The sequence below is a fragment of the Montipora foliosa genome, chromosome 2 (assembly GCF_036669935.1).
Source record: "Montipora foliosa isolate CH-2021 chromosome 2, ASM3666993v2, whole genome shotgun sequence".
NCBI lineage: Eukaryota > Metazoa > Cnidaria > Anthozoa > Scleractinia > Acroporidae > Montipora > Montipora foliosa.
This window is the reverse complement of record NC_090870.1, coordinates 8,260,996-8,283,495: the sequence shown is the minus strand read 5'-3', so window position 1 is coordinate 8,283,495 and position 22,500 is coordinate 8,260,996. Positions and strand designations below refer to the sequence as shown.

At 40.1% G+C, this 22,500-nt stretch overlaps 1 protein-coding gene across 3 annotated transcripts in view; it reads left to right on the top strand.

Annotated features, from left to right (window-relative positions):
- Window positions 1-11,023, top strand: part of LOC137992321 (coatomer subunit epsilon-like) — a 34,546-nt gene extending 23,523 nt beyond the window's left edge. Inside the window, exons 10-12 of one of the 3 annotated variants that reach the window (XM_068837594.1) lie at window positions 1,559-1,651; window positions 3,964-4,085; window positions 8,164-11,023. In XM_068837594.1, the coding sequence (XP_068693695.1) occupies window positions 1,559-1,651; window positions 3,964-4,085; window positions 8,164-8,560 (612 nt within the window). In that variant the 3' untranslated portion in view covers window positions 8,561-11,023. Of the gene's footprint in view, window positions 1-1,532; window positions 1,652-3,963; window positions 4,086-8,163 lie in introns of those variants that run through there. The other 2 variants (XM_068837595.1, XM_068837596.1) reach the window with 2 other exon arrangements.
- Window positions 11,024-22,500: the final 11,477 nt, after the last annotated feature.

Below are 22,500 nucleotides of genomic sequence, written 5' to 3'. Positions count from 1 at the left end.
ACAAGTTTAATGTAGCAAACCATCACGTGATCAGAGCTGCTTCGATGGCTTAGTGGGAACTTACTCGCTCCCGGGGCGCGTAGCCCGAGTTCGAGGCGCGATGATTCCGGTTGTGTCATACGGGATTCTTATCGAGCGGGTAAACTACTATCCCTAGGGTATGCACATTTGTGACTACGATAAAAAATAAAAAAAAAAACTTAACTGGACTATTACCGTGCAAGTCTGTGCACAGGGGGCCCAGACAATCGGATGTGTAGCCGCCGATTGTTATTTTATAGTAAATGTACTAGATTTACCGTTTGCTTCACCTATAGCGATGTATCGTTAACTATGTATGTTAATCAATGATAAATAAACGTTGAATTACCTTACCTGTGGTTTATAGTCGTCCTTTTACCTCAAAAGCGGTGTTTTGAGCGATCTTGAAGGAATTTGAGTTCGCCGTTGACTGTTCCATATATAAATCTAGTACATTTACTATAAAATAACAATCGGCTACACATCCGATTGTGTGGGTGCCCGGTCGGGCACTCTGGCTCATTATTTGTTGATATGCTGGTGGTTACAGTTTATGAAACCTCTCAGAAAATGTTTTTTCTTCGTACGAAACAATCGTTTCAAAGGCTGTTCCACATAATTTCACATGTAACATAATCCGTGACTCTGCACGTGACGGCCGGTGGCCGGACGAACTTCGATTCTTCCTCAAAAAATAGCATTAAATTTGGAACGTGGAGTTTGGCATTTCTTGGATATAGTTTAAAAAAGAGTTGTTACTTCTGCTCTGACAGCGGTAAAGCGCGGCGAGCGAAGCGGTGCAATTTACTTTTGTGTGAACCCGGGAATCGCAGTTTATGCAAATTTAATATTTTTACGATTTTTCGCTGGTGCGCCTGCTTGGCTAAAGTATATTTAGGTTATGGTTGTTTTTTCCCCTGTATATGAAATAACGAAATAAAAAAGGGAAAGATATCATGCTATTTGTTGCCGGTTTAGAAACAGAGCAATCCCGCGTTGTCTTTGGTGTCGTGACAAATCATTGCGTGTCCTAAACAAATAATGCTGCAATGTTTTGCTGAGAGAGAGGTGGATGAAGATCTTGCTGAGTAGTTGTTGATCTCAGATAATTAAAGAAATTATTAATTAATTCGGACGACTAACTTGGAGGGGTGGGCACCCCAGCTGAAATGCTTGGGAGCCCGAAGGGCTCCCCGAAATTTTCCTTAGAGCACAGCCTTGCCGTGGTATGCATGATATGCATCCCACGTAACAAGGCATGCAGAATTTTGAGGGACGAGCAAAGAGTACTGTGGTATTTTCGAAAGTAGCCTATTAATAATTCAGATTCAGAGAACTACGGTATTAGGTAACATGTGAACTATTTGTATTGGGATATAAAGGAGTAGATAGGCGACCCGAATCCTGTGTTTTTGCATGGTGGACTGCCGATCCTATAAATCAAGGAATTTCAAAACACATGATATCCCCACTTTACAACTAGGTTTTTTTTTTTTTCGCATTATTCGCAGCTGATTCCGAGAGCTCTTGTTCCAAGGTATCACAAGACAGTTGTTACTTGCACAAGTTCGTTTTATCCTTGATCAACTGTGTTGACAATCCAATGTGGTTATTCCACGTGCTCCAAGAGGTATGTTACGCATGAATGAGCCTTTAATTATGAGATCCCCATGTTGTTGTTCAAACCGCCTGCACAGGAGCAGCCAAGGGTATTTTAAGCTTTTAAGCTGTGTATCTGGAAGAGACTCAAAGAAGACCAGCAATAAACTAAGAAACGCAATTTTCTTGGTGAGCTACAAACAGCACGGAACAATGGCTTAATGAATAATTAACAATTATTCCATGATCGCGCGTTGGATATGAGATGGTAAATAACCAAACCCCGAATATCCCTTGCTATTCATCTCCGAGCAACTCGAGCGGAATTTGCGCCCGAAGATGTTGTAATCGTTTCAGGAATAAATGAGTTAAAATAATGTTTTTCTGCTACATTATCTCACGGTTTCAGTATATACTACATTTTAAAAAATCGTATGAACTTACTCACGCATTTCGTGATTTATGGCCACCCGTGATGTTTTGAAAGTTCTCAAGTTGACCTCTTTAGGTTGTACGTTTTGTGCTCCCATTTCAGACCACTTGATGTTACTCTAGAGAACAGTTTCTTTCCAGAGGCGAAAACCCGAGTAGGAAACTGCTGGGGCAATAACCCATTCTTTCGTGTGTTTGGCAACAGACCCCGGTGGTGAATTCGAGGATTGCTACTCCCCATCATTAGCTCCGTAAAGGCGGCGAAATACGAGATACAAAAACCCTCAACTTGTCGCGCAACATTGTTTCGTTGGAAGTTTTGGTCGATGTTTCGCGTTTTTCACCTTGCATGATCAACTTGACCCGCAACAAAAACATTTGTTGCGGGTTAAAGAAATGCAGGGCGCTGATTGGTTGATTTGCTAGTACACGAGCACATTTGTTGCGCGACAAGTTGTGAGCTTGATGAAAAACGAGGAACAAAGCCAAAATCTGTTGCTCAAAGTAGACTCGTGCTCTCCTTTTCGCAACAATTTTTTTCAACCCGTAACAAATGTTTTTGTTGCGCGGCAAGTTGATCATGCAAGGTGAAAAACGGGAAACATCGACCCAAACTTGCAACGAAACAATGTTGCGCGCCAAGTTGAGGGGCCTTAAGCACTTCAGTTTTTCGAACTAACCCTCTAAGGCAATCAGCAAGAACTTTTCTTTTTAATGGCATTTCGGAGCAGCTGGAAATCTTAAAACTCGGAAACCTTTTCGAATCAAGGGTCGTCTTTGAATTGCCAGATTCTTTTGGAATGAAAGTTCAACGAATGGCATACATTTTAGAGAAAAAGTTACAAAATGAATGGTTTTCACAGCAACGTGAACAAACACTAGCGAATCTTTCACTAGCAACTTATTCGTTTCCTTTTTTTTTTTTTTTTGAAAAGGCTTGACACGTTCTCTAACGTGTTCATCTATTTTATTTTGGCTAAAAATGTGCCTGCATGCAAGTGATATTAGAGAGTTTCAGAAACGACGGAGGCTACGGCAACGAAAACGTCACTTCAAACTGTAACTTCGCGCTATCGTTGGAATCTTGTGATTATTACATCTTGTTGACCTGTAACAATGTGCGCGAAGAATACGCTCTACTGACGAAATTTTAAAATACAAATAGAGGATGAAAGATTCACTTATGGATGTTCGAGTTGTCGTCGAAAACCTCAAATTTGGTTATTTCTCGTTTATAATTTTTTGTTTCTGTCTTTTTATTCCGGGAAGTACGGCTCGAAATGTACTAAAATGCTTGCCACACGTGCAGCACGGCGATTTTTCGTCTTTAAGTCACGGCTACACGAGCGATTTTTTGCTGGCACTAGTGATAAGATTTTTTTTCAAACTTTGTCGCGTCGCCAGCGCGAGATGAAAATCACACGTGTAGCCACCCTTGAACTGGCGACGCGACAGGTGAAAAAATCTCCAGAAAAAAGTCGCCAGAGTTGAAACTTTCGCGACAAAATCGCAGAGATAGTTGCCAGTATGGCCACCCTGCAACTTTTTGCCCGCGCTTGCAACGCGAGTAAAGAGTATTTAGCCAATGAAATTAAAGGAGGAGTGTATCTTTATAGTGCCCAGATCTCTTGAAGTATGCGATTCGCGCGGCCTTCAACTTGTCGCCAACATTTGTCTTAAGTGTTATCTCCCTGGCGCGCAGGCGACGCGACAAAAATCGCTCGTGTAGCCGCGTTTTTAAACCAATAATCGTTCTTTCTGGCGATGTCTTTGACGTAGCCGTTGCTGTATCTTAAACCCCCTAGTAGCTTGTAAGAGAGAGACTTGCGTGTAAAAAGCACCCCCGTAAGTCAAGTTCGTGGCTATAATGATGCCTAACGGGCTAACTAGTAGTTTTATTTTTTTTTTTAGTTAGGAGAGGAACTATCTACCGACACCCCGCGTGGTAGCCCCACCTCAAGACAGAAAAAACAAAACACTCAGATAAATCAAGCCTGTCAGAGTTACCCTCCAGTGAAGCTTCTACTGCAGAAGTAAGTCAAAATACTTATTTTCATCTCATCTTGTCTGTGTTTTCAACGCTTATCTCTTACGACACTACCATTAATATTGGCCGTATTTATACTAGAGTACTTTTTATACGTCTGGTATTAAATGCCGGAAATGACGCGGACGCAGGAAACGTCAAGAGAATGCGGAAACGTCTAAAGTTCAAGCAAAGACAACGGCAACGTCAACAATAGCGTCACTCCAAAATATAACTTAGCACTGTCGCTAATATTTCGCGACTATTCCGTCTTGTTCACCGTGTACAATACGGGCGACCTATCCTGTAACTGGATGGGGGCGAACGGTTTTTAAGTAAAATTAGAAATTAATGGTTCATTGTTTTTTGCTCGCTTTGTCGTCAAAACGTAAAATTTGATGATTTCACGTTGTTACTTTAAGGAGCACGGCAGAGAAATGCACGGAAAATCGTGCCGCACGTGCAGCACAAGTATTTTTCCTTTTTTTAACCAATGACCTTCTTGATTTGTGGTTGTGTTGATGCCGTAGCTGTCGTCTTTTCTTAAACTCCCTGCTACCGCGTTCAAGCCGGGGAGTCGTCTCAGATAGGACGCTCTCAACAGTTAAACGTTGCGTATAGACCTCTTTTGGAACAAATACGGCCATTTTTGACGGAACGATGCTGAATGATTGCGGGCTTTTCAACACCTAACGGAAACATTCGAAAGTTATTTAAGTGATCTCCTCAAACCATTCATCATGTTGCGCAGATACGGTTGGCGAAAAAATGACAAGAATGAACGAGCGTATATTTGGAAGAGACGCCACCCTTGCGCATCGGCTCTTCCCACATTAGGTTTTGTTTTCGTACTCACTCTCTTAAAATCTTCGGCGTTTATGAAGATTTTTGCGTTGAGGGTGTGGTGCTTAAAATATTGAAAGTCCTAACATACAACTAGTCTGTGGGGGCACGGTGGTATAGTCCTAGGACTCCCAACTGCAAAGTCGAGACGTGGCTCTGTCGTCGAGTTGTAGCTTTTGTTCACACCCAAGTGTATAAATGGATACTATCGACGTACTGCAAGGGGTAACGGATTAATGGATCAGCATTCCTGAGGGGGGTGGGGGTGAACTCCGATCATTGTGTTTAGGGTGCGGCGCTTATTACAAATTCCAACTTACGACACAGTGGTGTAGTGCGCCAGGACTCCAAACAAAGGACAGAGTCACTGGTTCGAGGCCTACGGTGGCCCACAAGGGACATGCTGCATATTAAAGAGTTGCTGCAAATAAAATAAAGTTGCTGCAAATTTAAAAAAAAACGTTGCTGCAAATTAATAAATAGTTGCCTCAAATTAAGAGAATGTTGCTGCAAGTTAAAGCATCAAACGTATGTGTGCGCAATGAAGGAGGGGCGGGTACAAAACACAGGTCACAAGTCCCAAGTCACAGGTCATTGTTTTAACAATACAGAATACACAATACCCTAACTGTTTACAAATGCTAACGTTAGGTCTAATTAGGCCTAAGGTTAGCTTAAGTGGATGTTTAGAATACTTTCTGAATTGTTAAAACAATGTCCTGCGACCTGGACCTGTGACTGTGTTTTGTAGCTGCCCTTCCATCAGTGAGCGCGCATACTTTTGATGTTTTAGTTTGCAGCAAGCAACATCCTGTGAATTTGCAGCAACTCATTTTGTAAATTTACAGCAACTTTTTTAAAATTTGCAGCAACACTTTAATTTGCAGCATGTCCTTTGTGGGCCACCGTAGAGGCCTGGCTCTGTTGTCGTGTTAAGGTGTCTTCACACTGTCTCACTTCATCCAAGTGTATAAATGGGTATCAGCGACATACGGTGGGGGTGGGGGTGAAGAATCCTTGTGATGGATTAGCATTCATCGGTGGTGGGGGTAAGCTTCAAGTGTGTAAGACCCAACGACTCGTGTATATAAAAAGCGCCTTGAAACAAAATCAACATGTCTCTCTAGGCTTTTTAAAGTGTTAACTGCCCACCCCCAACCCCACTTTCAACCGTGTTGAAACATGTTGAATGAAAGTTGATTGGATGTTGAATGAGTTTAAAGTTTGGTTGTTTTTTGTCAACTTGAAATGGTGCCATGGAGACTGACATGGAAACGTTTTGTGAGTGGCGATGGTGATGATGATAAACAAATGTATGGATAACAGTGGTGACCACCTTCCTACTTTTTAACAGCTCGAGAAGATGAGGAGAGAGAACACATCTACCACACGTGGGACTTTTCCACTGATATATATATATATATAATGAAATGACGTGATAAATTGATCATCAGCTAAAAGTGCTCAATGGGTTTACCAGAGCTTTGAATAGATACGTAGACTTGAACTAGGTCAAAAACATTTATTTGCTACTCCGAGTTTCATGCTTCTCACGAAGCAATCATCAGGCAACTGCCAAAAAGAAGGAATACATGGTGTTTTACAGTGATTTTGAAAATAACGGTAGCAATTCACTATAGGCTGGGGTGCATAGCAACGGTTAAACAATACAAACTGTTTCCAGTGAGCTGCTAAAAATAAGCCTTAAATAATTACGCTATTGAGAAGGAATTTCTTTGCATGTCTGCAACTTGTTACAAGCTCATTTCTGTTGTTAAGGGTCGCCAAATCTGGTCTACAAATTATATAGTATTTCTCCCACAGACATAAATTACACTTCTTCGTTACATTTGAATAGGATCTCGCATGCCTAACAATCCGCCATTTTATGTGATAGTCGACTTTCTTGTCTTTCAAACCCCATACATATTTACTAAGTTCAGTGGAATTTCTGTAGCGTTCATTTCTAAAGGAACATGTGTGGTTTCTATAACGTGATTTGAATGATGTGTCGCAAAGACCGATGTAAGTTTGCTTTGACTGAGATGTTGTGACCTCTGCTTGATAGATGGTATTCCGCACGTTGCACTTTCCGTCTAGAGGGCAGGATCTTTTGTCACGGCAGTTGCAAGTGTTGATAGTTTGAGCGGGTGGATTTGATGACTTGTTAATGACGGCTTTATTTTGGTTGGTTGGAGATAATGTAAAAACAATTATCTCCAACCAAAATAAAGCCGTCATTAACAAGTCATCAAATCCACCCGCTCAAACTATCAACACTTGCAACTGCCGTGACAAAAGATCCTGCCCTCTAGACGGAAAGTGCAACGTGCGGAATACCATCTATCAAGCAGAGGTCACAACATCTCAGTCAAAGCAAACTTACATCGGTCTTTGCGACACATCATTCAAATCACGTTATAGAAACCACACATGTTCCTTTAGAAATGAACGCTACAGAAATTCCACTGAACTTAGTAAATATGTATGGGGTTTGAAAGACAAGAAAGTCGACTATCACATAAAATGGCGGATTGTTAGGCATGCGAGATCCTATTCAAATGTAACGAAGAAGTGTAATTTATGTCTGTGGGAGAAATACTATATAATTTGTAGACCAGATTTGGCGACCCTTAACAACAGAAATGAGCTTGTAACAAGTTGCAGACATGCAAAGAAATTCCTTCTCAATAGCGTAATTATTTAAGGCTTATTTTTAGCAGCTCACTGGAAACAGTTTGTATTGTTTAACCGTTGCTATGCACCCCAGCCTATAGTGAATTGCTACCGTTATTTTCAAAATCACTGTAAAACACCATGTATTCCTTCTTTTTGGCAGTTGCCTGATGATTGCTTCGTGAGAAGCATGAAACTCGGAGTAGCAAATAAATGTTTTTGACCTAGTTCAAGTCTACGTATCTATATATATATATATATATATATATATATATATATATATATATATATATATATATATATATATATATATATTATAAATACAATCTAAATTTAGCCTGTGGTCATGATGCATGCGCGACTTTTTATGGAAGATACGTGATTGGTTATCATTGGCTGCGCGACCAACGAGACCAAAATAACTTTCACAGCATGGTGCGAACCTTAAAATAGATTGGAAAAAAAACTATTCTCTACTTTCTCAAATCCACTCATTGTTTTCGATTTATCTGTCATCCTCTCTTGTTGGCAGTTATTTAATTTTCCGTCCTGTCGGTTTATTCCAGGGACTTGGATGCGTTCTCAAAACTTCTCCTTGGTCCCAAATTGTCGACTTTGGTCAAAGATGTTCGACTTAAATACGGACGCCCACTGAGTCCGTCATCTTTCGTCTCCGAATTTGCCCAAAGCAAGCTAATGAACACACGTCTACAAGAAGTGTTAGTCGTCGCCAAGAGAGCGTTCACTATCTCGGACGCGAGCGGAGCCACCTTTAAGAGCTTAACAGAGGAATTGGTGGCAGAGCAGCCTCTTCTTAAAACGCTGCTGGATCGCGTTTTAAATGACGAGAAGCTGAGTTCGTCATTCGAACGCGAATTACTGTTCCCTCGTGGTTCAATTTTGCCCACATTGTTCGCTCAAGGATTGTTGCCCGTGTTTCTAGATGAAACCGAGTACTTTTAGTACTGGATGGAGTGGAAAACTGAAGATGCCATTAATTATTGACTAGCTGCTACAAACGTTCTTAAAGGCCCATTTTAAACGGTTTCAATTTTTTGCTTTAACTTGCATTTAACAAAGTTGAACGTATGTTGGGCAGATGTTGAAAGCAATAACAAAAGTTGTGTGGAGGCCGTTCAATTGGTTTCAACATCGCGCCAGGAACTAGTAACAAGAAACCAGACTTTGCTGTCCAGATTTACGGCCAGATGTGAGCACACGTGTGTTCTACGATTGTTGAACGAACTGTTCTAATGGCTTCACCTCCATCCAACATTTTTCATAACAAACGAAATGTTGAATCCATCATAGTTGATAGATGGGAATCCATGTTGAATGAAAGTTTAAATCAGTTTACATTTGACTCAACACGCTTTCAACAAGTTTTCAACATTTTTTACCCTTTAAACAATGTTGAAATGCAAGTTGAAGCAAATGTTTTAAGCGTTTAAATGGGCCTTAAGTCTACGTTAGTTTAATGGTTTAGTTGGGTTCTTTTTGGACAAGTGTCGGACGTTTTCTCTGAGATTTAAAAACGCCTCAAACAATCAAGGCATCATCGAATGACAGTCGTTAAAAGAAAAAAAGAAGACACAAGAGGGTCAAGTAGGGGCGTTGGGAGGGATTTGTGAGTTTCGCAAATGTTGGGTCTTTATGACCTTTTAAATCTAAAGTCAGTTCGGTTGACGCCCGGCGCACGTCACAAACTCATAGACGTTATAGACGTCGCGAACGACAGGGTCCAGAGTCTTATTGAATTGCATCATGGGACTGTTTTGACCCGAGCCACTGTGTATGTCGTATATTCTATTACGATGACAATTAATCTTGGGTTAAATCTTCATAACTTTCGTTGTCAGCGCAGCGCGTGTACTACGATTTCACTGACCTTTCGTTTTCCGGACAATTTTGCACCTTGGCAAGCCAGCCATCGTTTTAAAATTGCCATTGTCAAGAGAATTTTCTCTTGCCATTGTACAATACTCTGGTGGTTTAGAAAGCTCAGCTCTTGGTATATTCCTGTTTTGCTACTTCATTTCTTGCTCCGCGTACGCAATGATGAAAATGAGTCCCCCAAAACAGTCCCACAATGTAATTCAACAACGCTCCCGCGCAACCTCGAAGTGTCCAAGAGAAGAGAGATTTGGCGTAGCGCCTCAAACAAAACGACGTTTTGAAATCCATGTTCTCCAGAGCGCCTAACGCCTCTGTGGATTCGTGAAAGATTCTTCCGTTTCTATTTTTCATCTAAAACTAATTAATCCAAGAGTCGGAACGGGCGACTTTCTTCCTTGCCGAAGCCTGACAATTTGCCCTGCGTTTTATCAGGGCCCTGGAGGTGACAATTTTTTGTGCTACGCTTATTCGTTAAAGTTTTTCGCAAAAGCCAATTTGCTCTAAAATCAATGCAACCGATAACCGTTCTCCCCATTTTATTACCAGTCCCTTCTGTACACGAAAACAAAATTGCACATGTGACAGTTTTCACTTGCATGATTCGCCAGATGAAATCTGGCTCGCTAGTCTTTTAGCAATTGCATTTGTGAAAATTGAGGAAACATGTTCTCAATCGCGCGAGCAAATAAAGAATCATATATTGTTGTAACATTAAATTTTCTCGCGTCGAAAAATCTAAACAAAGCGTTTAGAAAAAGCATCGTCTTGGTAGTGGAATAGAATATTACATCACCAAATTGTTCTCTGCGCGTGCGCGGTTGCTCGTCTTGTTTTTAGACTTCGAATCAGTTCCTCACAGACCGCCTTCTGTTTCGTTCGCACTGGTAGCCGGCCCACTTAAGAAGGGTAACGCATATTGTTTGATTGGCTACCTATACTTGAAATAGATGCACAATTTCAGGGGACGACGCTCAATCTTTTGAAATTTAAAAAAAAAAAGTCTTTCCATCACAATCCAGTCACCCACGCACCTAAAAATGGCCAGCTCCTGTTACAACGTCTTTTGGAAGTTTTCCAGGCCGTAGAGGACGGACAAAGAAGGCCTGGTGCATTTCGTCAATCCTTTAAAGCAAGAGAAACATCAGTTTTTTAAAGAGTAATTTAAAAATTTCTTTTGTAAAGCGCTTACTAAACCCGCTCTTCCTGTCCAAATTCGACCCGCCAACTGTACAAGAATTTTAAGGATTTGATTTCAAAGATGTTTTCCTTTTATTATTTGGGGTATGTCTGCAAGTAGCTCAGTATAGCTAAGTACATTTGACCACGTTAAATAAAGGTCATGGTTATTAAGTATGTTTAAAACCTGGTCGCGCAAATTCCACACAGCAACTCGCGCAATAATGAACTCTTCACCGAAGTGGATATTTACCTCGTAAAATATCCACCACTAGCCACCGACACTGAGGTGAATAGTTGTTGTAGTATATATATACTAAAACAGTTAGATAACATAGCACAAAAAAATGATGTTAACCCATTTATGCCTGCAACGATGACAATGTTTTCGGGCGCAATTCCCGCGCGAGTTGCTCGGAGGTAAATAGTTCACTACTATCCTCCGAAATCGCGCGGAATATCGCCTGATACTTAGCCGACGAGGCCGCAGGCCGATTTGGCTAAAATCAGGCGATATTCCGCAAGATTGAGCAAGATAATTGTTTTATTATTCAACACATTGACGACAAAGCACAATTTTCCACGTTTGTTGGAAAAAAAGCCGGAAAAACTACCCTTTTTTCTTGGCGACACACAATCTTACGTATATTGCAGGATATCTGTTGGGTACGCACGACGAATATTGAGCGCGCTATGACCATATTTGGACATTGTCACAATGTGTTGAATAATAACAAAGGATATTCGGAGTTAAAGCAGCCAATCAGAGCGCGCCTTCAACGCTATCCACTGTTTAAGTATATTCTAACGAAATTTATTTAACTGTCAACTGTATTTATTGCTGGGATACTAATTGGGGACACCGCTGTACAGAAATCAAATCAACTCAAATCATATCGTTGGTTGGTTTTTGAGGAGAGGGGGAAAACCGAAATACCCGGAGGAGAACTTCAAGGAGCAGAGTAGAAAAGCAATAATGGATATGAGATGGTAAATAGCCAACGAGGCGCGTAGTGCCGAGTTGGCTATAATCAGTCTCATATTCAACAAGAATAAGACAGACGCAGGCTCATCACAAAAACATTTCTTCCCTTTTCGCGTACTTCTAAACGTCGGGATTGATCCAAACTTTCCGCAAAAAGTTTTTTTTTTTGCTGTATTCAGAGAGAAATTTCGCTTTCCGGCTTAGCAATGCTTATCGCAATCAATTGCCATATAAGGTCAAACTAAGGTATATGAGCTGATAACCGAGATTGAGGAAACCAATCAGAGCACGAGAAATGCATTAACCGAGGTTGAAAATTTAATAATTCTGATTATCTAGCAGTGCAATGTAAACTCAAGTTTGCTGAACAACGCCCAATTATCTTCTCGTGACCTACGTTCTGTTAAGCTTTGTTCCAATCCACCGATCACTTGCTAAACTGCAAACCCTGAAACATAATTTTTCGATTTTGGTTTCCCCGTGCCGCCTTTCCCTCTTGAATAATTATTATTGAATTAATGTTTATTTGGCACAAAATTAATAGTGTTCCAAAGACAAACAATAATAATAATAATGTCATTCATCTAAAAAAGGGATGTATGTTACAATAATTGTGGCGAGGAGACCCCAAGAAACCACCGGGCTTATTGTTGGTTTTCACTCACGTGATCAACACCCATGTTTTTCAACGAAAACAAAAGAAAACGTTTGCATAATAATAGAGATTTGGTCGGGGCTCCAACATGGCCGCCGTTTCTTTTTTTAGGGGCTTCAACATGGCGACCGTGACGTCATGTGAAAACCAAGAATAAGTTCTGCTGCCAGGTACTTTGATATGATGTTTGATAAGCAGTTCATAAAGAAACAGGGACTGCGCAGTAGTGAGAGCACTCGCTTGCTACCAATGTGGCCCGGGTTCGATTCCCAGACTCGGCGTCATGAGTGGGTTGAGGTTGTTGTTGGTTCACTATTCTGCCCTGAGAGGTTTTTTTTCTCCGGGTACTCCGGTTTCCCCCTCTTGTCAAAAACCAACATTTGATTTGATTTGCGTTAACCTGAGTTTATTTCAATTTACAGTGCCCCATGGCTGGAAGACTAGACACTTGAACTAGATGAAGTTCATTATTACGTACTATATCTCGTTGCGTTCTCCTAACGTCGAACGCAATTTCTAATCTTTGGCATCCTGTGCAAAAGATGAGCTTTAGTAAATTTTCGTTTTTCGTTCTTCTGTTTTTCCAGTGCCATCTTGAATTACGTCATACGTGCATGCGCATCTCGGTTTTGGCACGTCATATGCGCAATTGGCGATCGCGCACCTCGTGATTGTGTGCACTAAAAAGCTTGTTTTTGGCAAGGGACATTTTTTAAGGAACCATGTATTAAAGACATTTGGACTGCGGGAAGTTTTGAGATCTTTGCAGTTATGAACGCTACTTTCGTGTAGTGACCAAAAGGAAATTCAGGTTCGCCTTTCGTTACTGCTTAAGTAGCGTTCATAACTGCGATGATCTCAGCAAAATTTAACTTGGAAATTTGTTAGTAATAAGCTCTCAGACAATTTCAACAAATTCCAGATTTTCACAAATTTAGTTCTTTAGACTTTTTTATGATTATAATTTTCTTTTCGGGTCGCGCTCTGGCTGCGCATGCGTAAGATTTCTCTCACTCGCGAAGAAGGCAGTTCAAGTGGGATTCGAACTCCGTATCACTTCCATCAGAGGCAATCGCGATGACCACTAAACCACGTGACAGATTCATGTCGAAAAGACGTGACCAGAAACGAGTTTTTGTGTTTTCGTTTCACGCAATAATTCTCCCAGTATTGTTAAGAAAAAGTATTAAATATAAATATTTTTAAATATCATCGCACAGACTTCCAAAATATCTGTTTTCTGGTTTTGATTGGAATCAATGCCGTTAACAACAGTTTTAAATGTAAACAAATATCCACGATCGCACTGAACCCTATTGTTGTGTCACGGAATGTGGATTGTGGACTTCAGACTACCGAATTTGTAACTGGATATTGGCCAAGATATTGTAACATACAAAAAAAAAAAAAAACACTGAAATACAGTGAAGTTAAAGTGCTAGTAAATTAGCTTTGAATTCACTGCGAATTGCTTTAAACTCAGCAAATGTTTTTCTTTGCAAGTTGAGCCATGCTCTCGGATAGCGGTTTTGCATTTATATCGCTGTTTCGTTAGTTTCGTGAGGATTTTCTTTCGTTTTCGCAAGATCCGTAAGATCATTTGTTGATACTCTAACAGTCCTTGAGAAAATTTTCAGCTGTAGTACATTGTCTTGCCCTCTGTTGAAATGAGGTCTCCTTTCTTGTCTGTTGTAATTTCTTTGCAAGATTTTGCCTGGAAGGTCGCCCACAAAGTAGGCTATTGTCGACATTGGACCGCAAAACTTGAAGCAGGCGAGCTTCTTAACGGAATGAAAAGTAATTCGGTTTCTTGTGATGTAGATGATTGGAAATAGAAAACCTTTTAGGCGAAACACGAGATAGATAGTGAATATGACTTCTGGGGCAAAGGCAGGGCTCTCTCGACTGAATATGGTACAAGTAACGGCGACGAGAAATGGCGTCGTACAAACAATATACGTTCCAAGCAAGATCACCGCTGTCAGTTCAGCTGGTGAGGACTTCCTGCTCGCAAAATGCTTCGTTGAAAAGTGACGGCGTCGAATATTTGGCTGCTGTTGCACGTCTACTCTCCGTCCTTGCCTTCTCGAGCTAAAAATACGGAACGAAACGTAAAAGATGCCGACGGAGGGAAGAATAACACAAGTTACTTTTACCAGAATGGAAAGAGCTTTGATTGAGGATCCTGCCTCGAGGAGCAATGGGAACTGTCCAAGTGATGAACTGCAGTTTTTCATTTCACCAGACTTTGTAAAGTTAAACCACGGAGCAGCTGCGAGTAAGGACTGCAGCCAAACAAAACTTACAAGAACAGCTACGCTACGTTTGGTTATTCTCCTAAAACGAGTATGCCGCAGGAGGTCCATGTGTCTGTCCAGCGCTAAGCAAGACATGCTTAAAAATGAAGCCACGAGAAAGGAGCTGTCGAAAAACGCATACATTGAGCAAAATATAGCACTCCCCTCCACGCGAAAAGCGTGCGTGAAATCAAACCGTGCAATATCTGACAAGGCAAGTAGTGTGTCTGTGAGGCAGTGGTTGACAACCAAACTGTTCGTCACCGTTCTCATTTTGTAGTTTCTGATGTAGAAAATAATGATAATCATATTTCCCAACAGCGTGAAGGCGATCACAGAAAAACTGGCGAGTGCTTTTCCAATATTGGGTTCTTGACTGGGATAATTTCTCGTGGCAATGAACGAGGCAGTGACGGGCAAATTCCTTGGTGAATGAAGAGGACTTGCCATTGAGTGGTTGCGTAATCGGTGTAGGCCTTAGCTGTGAATGAACACGACTTTTATGTCCTATCCGTTACGATGCACGAAGCTAAATGTTTTACGGAAGATGACTTCAAAAGCCTGAATTTTCCAGTTAACGAATCAATGGAAAGACTGAACCTCGACACGCTTTCATGCAAATACAGATATTCTGAATATCATCAGTGACACCTATTTCTCTTTTATCAGTAAGGAAAATGCGACTGGAATGCGTGCAACTTGTGGGCATCCCATGTGACATCCGCCTCGACAACCACAAGTTTTCAGTAAAAACCAAGACTTTATATATTTTTAGTATCTTATTATTAGAATTGAAAAATGTATGAAATAAGTTTGGATTGTGACTAGCTTTTTCAAATTCTAGCTTTAATAGTTATATCGCCCATTGTGATTTACTAAAGTTGATGTATGTACTTGTATATATGTTATCCTTCGCCAAAGGTGTCGAGTTAATCCACCTGCTTTCATTTCCCTTTGTTCATGGTTAATATATTTTACGTTGATGTTTCGGCGAAGAATGAACTTCCTAACCCTGATTTCTCGAAGAAATACAGCTCTTGCTATTTTGTCTGCGATCGGATTAGTTATCAGGTTTCCGGCCTGTTTGCATTAAGAGTGCTTTAGCAGATGGAACAGATGGCCTCGAGGAGCTGACAAAGGTATCGCCACTTTTGCCTGATCATTCAGTGATTGGCTGGTTTGGCATCTAATTGTCTTACTAACGAATAATATTTCCATTTGTGAACTACTGATATTTATTTTAATGTGTTTGAGATAACCTTTCTCATAATATTAGATATAAAGGCCAACAAAATCGTGACAGAACTTCAAATACAGTTGGGATTAAGAAAGGGAAGTTGACTCCTTGAACAATTCAATGACTAGACTTTCTTTTATTAGTATATGGAGTTAAATTATTCTACAATTCAATGTTTGGGACACAAAAATGCAGACTAGAAACCCATCTGATTCACATCATCCCCTTTTGTTGTATGATTTCTGTGGATCATATATGCAAGAAGTGCTGCTTGAGAATATCACACCTTACTCAATAGATAAGCTAAGTGATAATGACAATGGCGCACTTTACTCGCTATTAAATCTCCAAATTGTAAGGAAGAGTAATTAGTGAGCGACATCCCCAACACTGAAATTAAATGAAAGTAAAAACCGTATCCTGACTCTTGTGTTATGTCATCGACGCCATGTTTGTGCCAAAAAGCTAAAATAGAAATGTAATTAGGTTCTTTACTATCGAAAATTGTGGCGATTGCGAAACAAGGCATTAGATTTTTGTGCATTTGGCTGCCATGAGGATTGATTGACACCTTGTGAAAACTGAGGGAAAAGAAGGAAGAATACCGCTAAGATCTTGTTGAAAAACACTTTTAAAAAGCAAACCAGGAGCTTTAAGGGTGCTCCTCTATTTCATCGTTTTAAAAGGCGATTAAAAGAACACGCACTTCGTAACGTTCAAATAAAAACGAAGCAAAATAAGTAACGGTGTGCGCTGACTTTGAATTTGAAATTGGGTATAGAGTTCGGTGTTTGAAAATCTGCTTGGCCTCAAATAGTTTTCCCACTACTGAATTAAGACCGGATGACAGAGGCTAAAATGTCCTCAGGGGTGTGATTAAAAAGGCGGCCAACAGGGAGATCTATGTTTATGCAAGAGTCCATTACCCAAGAGTAAGAATCTGGCGTCAGGTTTGTCCCCATCAGCGTCAGATAAGTGTATATTTACTGGGTTGCCTCATGGCAAACCCAGTCAAGGTCTGCGTTTAGTTTGTTTGTTTTCTTTTTTTTTTTTTTTTAGTTTTTTTTTTTTTTTCCGTGTCGGTAAAAGTCTTGCCTGTCACTCCCCTGGTAAGTGGTGTCTTTGTGGACAGAGCCTTCTGCGCGTATTTTCTTAGGATCGAGAGGGTAGTGGAACTGCGTAGATTTCTCTGGTGGACACAGTAGAATCATTAACTTAGCCTGCAATGGCGTCGAAAGTCATGTAACGCGAATGGCGTTTTAGTGGATCCTTAAACAAAATATACCCTTATGGAGCTCAATAATGGAAAGTTAGTTGGATAAAATAGGCAGGAATCTCAAAAGCGACGAGCACTGGACTTCGACAACAATCTATCGCCCGTCGAGACGAAATCAAAGTGAGCTATAATATTTACCTGAAGTACATGGTAATTTGACACGATTGAGTTTCTTGTCTTCACGCACGCAATGAAATAGGAAGAGGTTTTCGCCTCTAAGAGCAACTATGTTGTTTGTTTCAATAAATATTTCGCTGGAAAAGGATTCTGTGGTATTTTCTGCCTTTGTGAATTATAATATCATGTTGTGTATTGAATTTTCGAGCTTAAGGTTCAAATGTGATATGGGAGAAGTTTTTTAGTATTGCTCTGTAAGCAGGAAGGGTTCACAGGCCTGTTGGAAGCGTGCTTGAGTTTCAACAAAATGAGCCCCAAAATCAGTGAAAACTTGTGACGCAGATGAATAATAAAGTAGCTGCTATTTCCAAAATGATGGAATTACCTGGTGATAAATAACGTCGTACGCGTCTTGGAGAGTAAATTTTGACTTTGCATAAACAAGAGTTGGGCGATTGTGATCTTTGTTTTGACTTCGCTCATTTCATTGTCAAACTTTATAACACTTGACAGAAAAAGAAACTTACAAAAACCCGGTACCTTGCCATCATTTGACACAGACGCTTCACTGTTTGGCGAGTAAACATGCCGCGGTAACTTAATCACGGCGCCCGCTGAATTCTGGCCATGTCACTTTCGATTTTGCAATTTACTTGAACGTAGCAAAAATCTCCCAAAATGTTTGTCGCTGATCGTAACTTTTTATATTCTATATTCACGGTTCAAAATTAATGTTGTTTTCATGTCGTAAATATTTTATTCTCGATCGGCCGTCCGGGAAACTTCCTTCTGCTCTTTCTGAAAACTGTGTATCAATAGTTATTTGCTTTTTCATCAATATTTGTTTTGCATAAAGCAAGGTAACTGAATCTGTACCTTGCTGAGTTCGCATTTGTTAGCGTTAATAGTATTTTCGGTCAGATGTTTCTGTTTTTATGAGAGGTTTATTGTTTTGGTCTCCCATCCTAACCCTAACCCCGCGAAACAGGGCTTGACTTCAGTGAAGTTTAGTATTACAAAGCTTTCAGATGCTCAGAGGGCACATTTGTGGTGAAAAGAAGTTGTGAGGGAACTTGAAAATTATCAACATGTCAGCCCAGAAGCCAATGTTTTTCACTCCTCTTTTATTTGTTATTCTTCAGAGACTGGAATGCTGTATTTCAATACCACACAATTCAGTGCCTTCTGATTTTCTGTAGCACGTACCACAAGCAACGCAGTGTATGCTTCACAGAAGCATCTAGTTTTTAAACCAAGTTTCGCAGGAAAGTAAACAATATACCAAATCGGCTAACTCGATGGGTTACCCAATAGCCCTTATCGGAGTTATCAGCGGTTTTGCCGCATAAACGAGGCTACGGGGTCATTTTGTATCGAATTGACCCTTAAACCTCTTTTGCATGTAGGTTTAAGCAAAAAAAATGTTCCTGCCGGCTCAAGTCTAATAAGTTTTATTCAAATCTCCTGGGGTTAAGATTCTTTGTTTATTGTATTTGCATTAAAATGTGGCATTCACATTCGAATGATATGGAAACACCTGGAACAAAAGGCTTTATTCCCAAAGAGTTTGAATTGGATACAACATTGAGTTAGCTGATTTGATCTACTTTGACGCAAAACTTGGTTTAAATATAGACACTTTTCGGACGCTGATGGAGACAAGGCCAACTTAGGTAAATCTTACTCTCGGGTGATGGACTTTTGGTATGTGTTGCAAGGTTAATGCTCTCTGAATGTGTCCGCCAGTCTTCGACCAGTTTCATTAAGGTATTTCTTGATCCAAGTGGGGAATTTGACTCGGTATAAAATTTTCAATTGTCTTCGTCTCAGTGAAAAGACCGCGATTCTTTTGGTCAGCGCTTCGCCACGTTGTAGCCCCCTGACTTCTAAATTTATAAATAACATGGCAACAAATAAGTAAGTGGCATACGCAAAAATGGATAAGACGCCTTTGAAAAAAGAACTTGGAAATAGTGAAGGCAAAGTGTCAAACTTTAAATAAGTCATTTTTTCGCTTAAGCCTGTGGCCTCCATTACTATTGTTATCTTCTCTTTGTGGCCGTGGTAGTCATTCCTTTGTCCCAGATTTTTTTTAAGGCAAGTGGTTTGCACTTGAGTTAGATTGGAAGATGGCATTTGCAATGTAACAAGAAAGAAACCCTTTTAATTACTGATGAAGTCAACAATAGTGTTCGCGCAGAGGTGAGAGTACTTGTTACGTGGGATGCCTGTAGCAGACCAGATTTAAAATTGGACGTCGGAGGTCCGGTCCGTCGTTATCGTGGTCACGTGGAGTAATGAGCCACTTTCTTATGATTTTCATTGATGTTTAAGTTGTTTGGGGGTATGTATCCTCAAATTCCATTTTTTTCCTTTAAAAATCCTTCCAAAAAACGTGTAACCCACAGACCGTCAAGAGACCATGGATGGATTCTTGCGACAAATTAATAGAATGTAAGGAGGGAGAAATGTAACGCCCAAAATATTGGATTGAACAAGGGATCGAGAGATGTAACTCACAAATTATTGGATTGTAATGCCTTAGACTTGTAACCCTAAAGGTAATGGATTGTAATTATATAGAGTTGTAACCCAGAAATCATTGGATTTGTAATTTAACATAATTGGGTCGTTCCAATTTCCAACAATGATGATACACCACAGAGGACCCACCACAAAACATGGAACTCGATGGATGCCCTGCTCAGTCTTTGCGAATAGCGTATCGGGATTCTTTTGCGTCCCATAGGGTTATGAACATTTGCGACGAGGCCAAATGTTTATTTTCCTGATCCGGGAGTCTAGGTACTAGAGAGTCTAATCACTTGCAGATGTCATTACAAAGGCAGCACATTCTCCTCAGTTATTTAAAGATCCTAAGTGTTGGTCCAGCCGGAGCCTGTTTGTTCCCTGAGCCAAGCGGTTGGTTCGCGGCCTAAGCCTTGGGACTTCTTGACGGTGAACGGCGAAGAGCAGGCGCTGATACTTTTTATATTTATTACAATTCTCTGAGTCTAACTTTTCTCTCTTTTTCAAGAAGTCTCTCCGATGCACTGCCACTGTACAATCGGCAAGTGAGAAATGCCAAACTGTGGTACATTTTTTAAAACGCTATTTCCAAGGTTTACGTTCACCGTTTAGCGCAAACGCGATGGGAAATCGCTCTATCGTCGGAAATCGTAAAACACGTGTAAAAGGCGCGACCTGAGTATTAACCCCCTACTAGTAGCATCCCATCATGTAGCTAATTGACACTCAGATGACAAAATTAACTATTTATACATATATGTTGTAAAATTGCAACCATTAGAAATTCGGAAAAATCGGAGTTCCGGATAGGATTTGAATCCACGACCCTCCGTGATCAAGTCGGATGCTCTAACCACTGAGCTACTGAAGCCTCTATGGTGACCAAGGGTGAAATGTGGGTCTTTGACTAGAACTGCATCATGCAGTTACAAAGTCAAATAACGACTGCCATCATAGCTCATACCTGTATCGCACAGTCACCTTAAAGCATAACTGAGATGCGCCAATCAACCACTGAAGTGAGCAAAATAATATGGTATATAAAAATAAGATTCGATCCATGCGATAACTTTACCAAATGTTTTCGGAAGTCTTGACATCAGCATTGAACGATGACTATGCCGAAGGCAACAGAACATTATAATAAAAGCATCATAACGGATTTTGAACTTAGACCAACGCAGATTCGGCAATTTCTCGTGCAAATAATGATTCATCATGTGATTGGTTACGGCAGTAAACAGGAAGAAACAGTCCACAACACACTTTTAAAATTGCAGACTGTATAGGGTCAAGAAAACAAGATTTAAAGCCAGTCTTAATTGCATACTCAGAATTATATATGATGAAATTATATAAATGAAATTAAAAAGTTCTGATTCAACGAATAACAAAATGAACAATTACGACCAAATTTTTTAGGCCATTTGATGACCGTATTAACGGGGTTCCGTAGTCAAAATTTTAAGTCTAATTCAATAATTTTTATTTCTAGAAATTGGATATATATGATCCTTACGAACCTTTTTCAAATTTAAGAAGGGGGTAGTTTCTAAATAAACTGTGGTGCTGCGTCGGTGGGGAAGTAGTATACAAAAATTTGGTTTTATCAACTGAGATGATAATGTAAATTAACCACCGTACAGAGATTCTAAAAGCTGACGCTTTTAGAATCTCTGTACGGTGGGCAATTTACATTATCAACTCTGTTGATAAAACCAAAATTTTCAAATTTAAGCTTGTCAAGAAATCTAGAAAACCGTGTAAATAATGAGAAAGTTACCGTGAGCTGCAATGGTTTAAATAGCACTTCGATGACATCAAAACAAAAGCTCAAAAAGAAACCAAACTGCGATGCAATTTGCGACATTAACTAAGTTTGACCAAGGAACAATAATTTAATAGGCTTAGGCAATGACTGCTTGTTTTGCTGACGTCGATTAGGTCAACGGAAAACTCAGAATGAAATAATAGATGGAAACATTTAATCCAGTTAGAAAAGTTACAAAATTATTAAACTTTTTAATTAGTTATAAGCTTAAGTATAATTTTTACATTTTTCTTATGCGATGAAATTCAAACTGGTTTATGATTGTCTAAACAAATGGGCTTTGTAGGCGTAGTTGTTCTCCAACTCTCGAATGTTGTGTTGCGGATACTACGTGCCAAAAAGTGCGGCTGTCCTTCGCTTAGTATGTACAGTATCTCAGCAGTAAACTTGAGAAGCTATTATGAAAGAAGAAGACATCACTGATTGCATCATTCCGTTCTGTATATTGTTCGGTTCATTTTAAACGACAAATCTTCTAAATGTTTCTTACTGTAACCATTTCAAGTCAACAAAATGACGCCATAAATCCTGACGAATGTGAAAAAAGGTAGTCCTTGGTCGGTTTCCATCTTAATTAAGGTTTGGGTGTTCTTTGTGATAAAAGGCTGGGTTCCGCTTGGGGTTCGGCAAAAGTTTCAATCCACTCTCAAGCTGTACGAGAATTCTGTTACTAAAATCCATTCAAAGTTCGTCTGGTATTCCATCTGAAATAATAAAAAGAAGTTTTACCAAGGTTAAGTAAGTCAGGATCAACATTGAATGAGTCCACGATGGCCTAGACTGAAAAACAGTACGTTTTCTTTATTTTCGTTTCTTCAAGACGAGTATTCTTGCGCACCTCGCGCGAGAGCCTCATTCCTCAGTTCATAGTTAGTCTACCAACTATGCCCAGTTTCACTCTTCG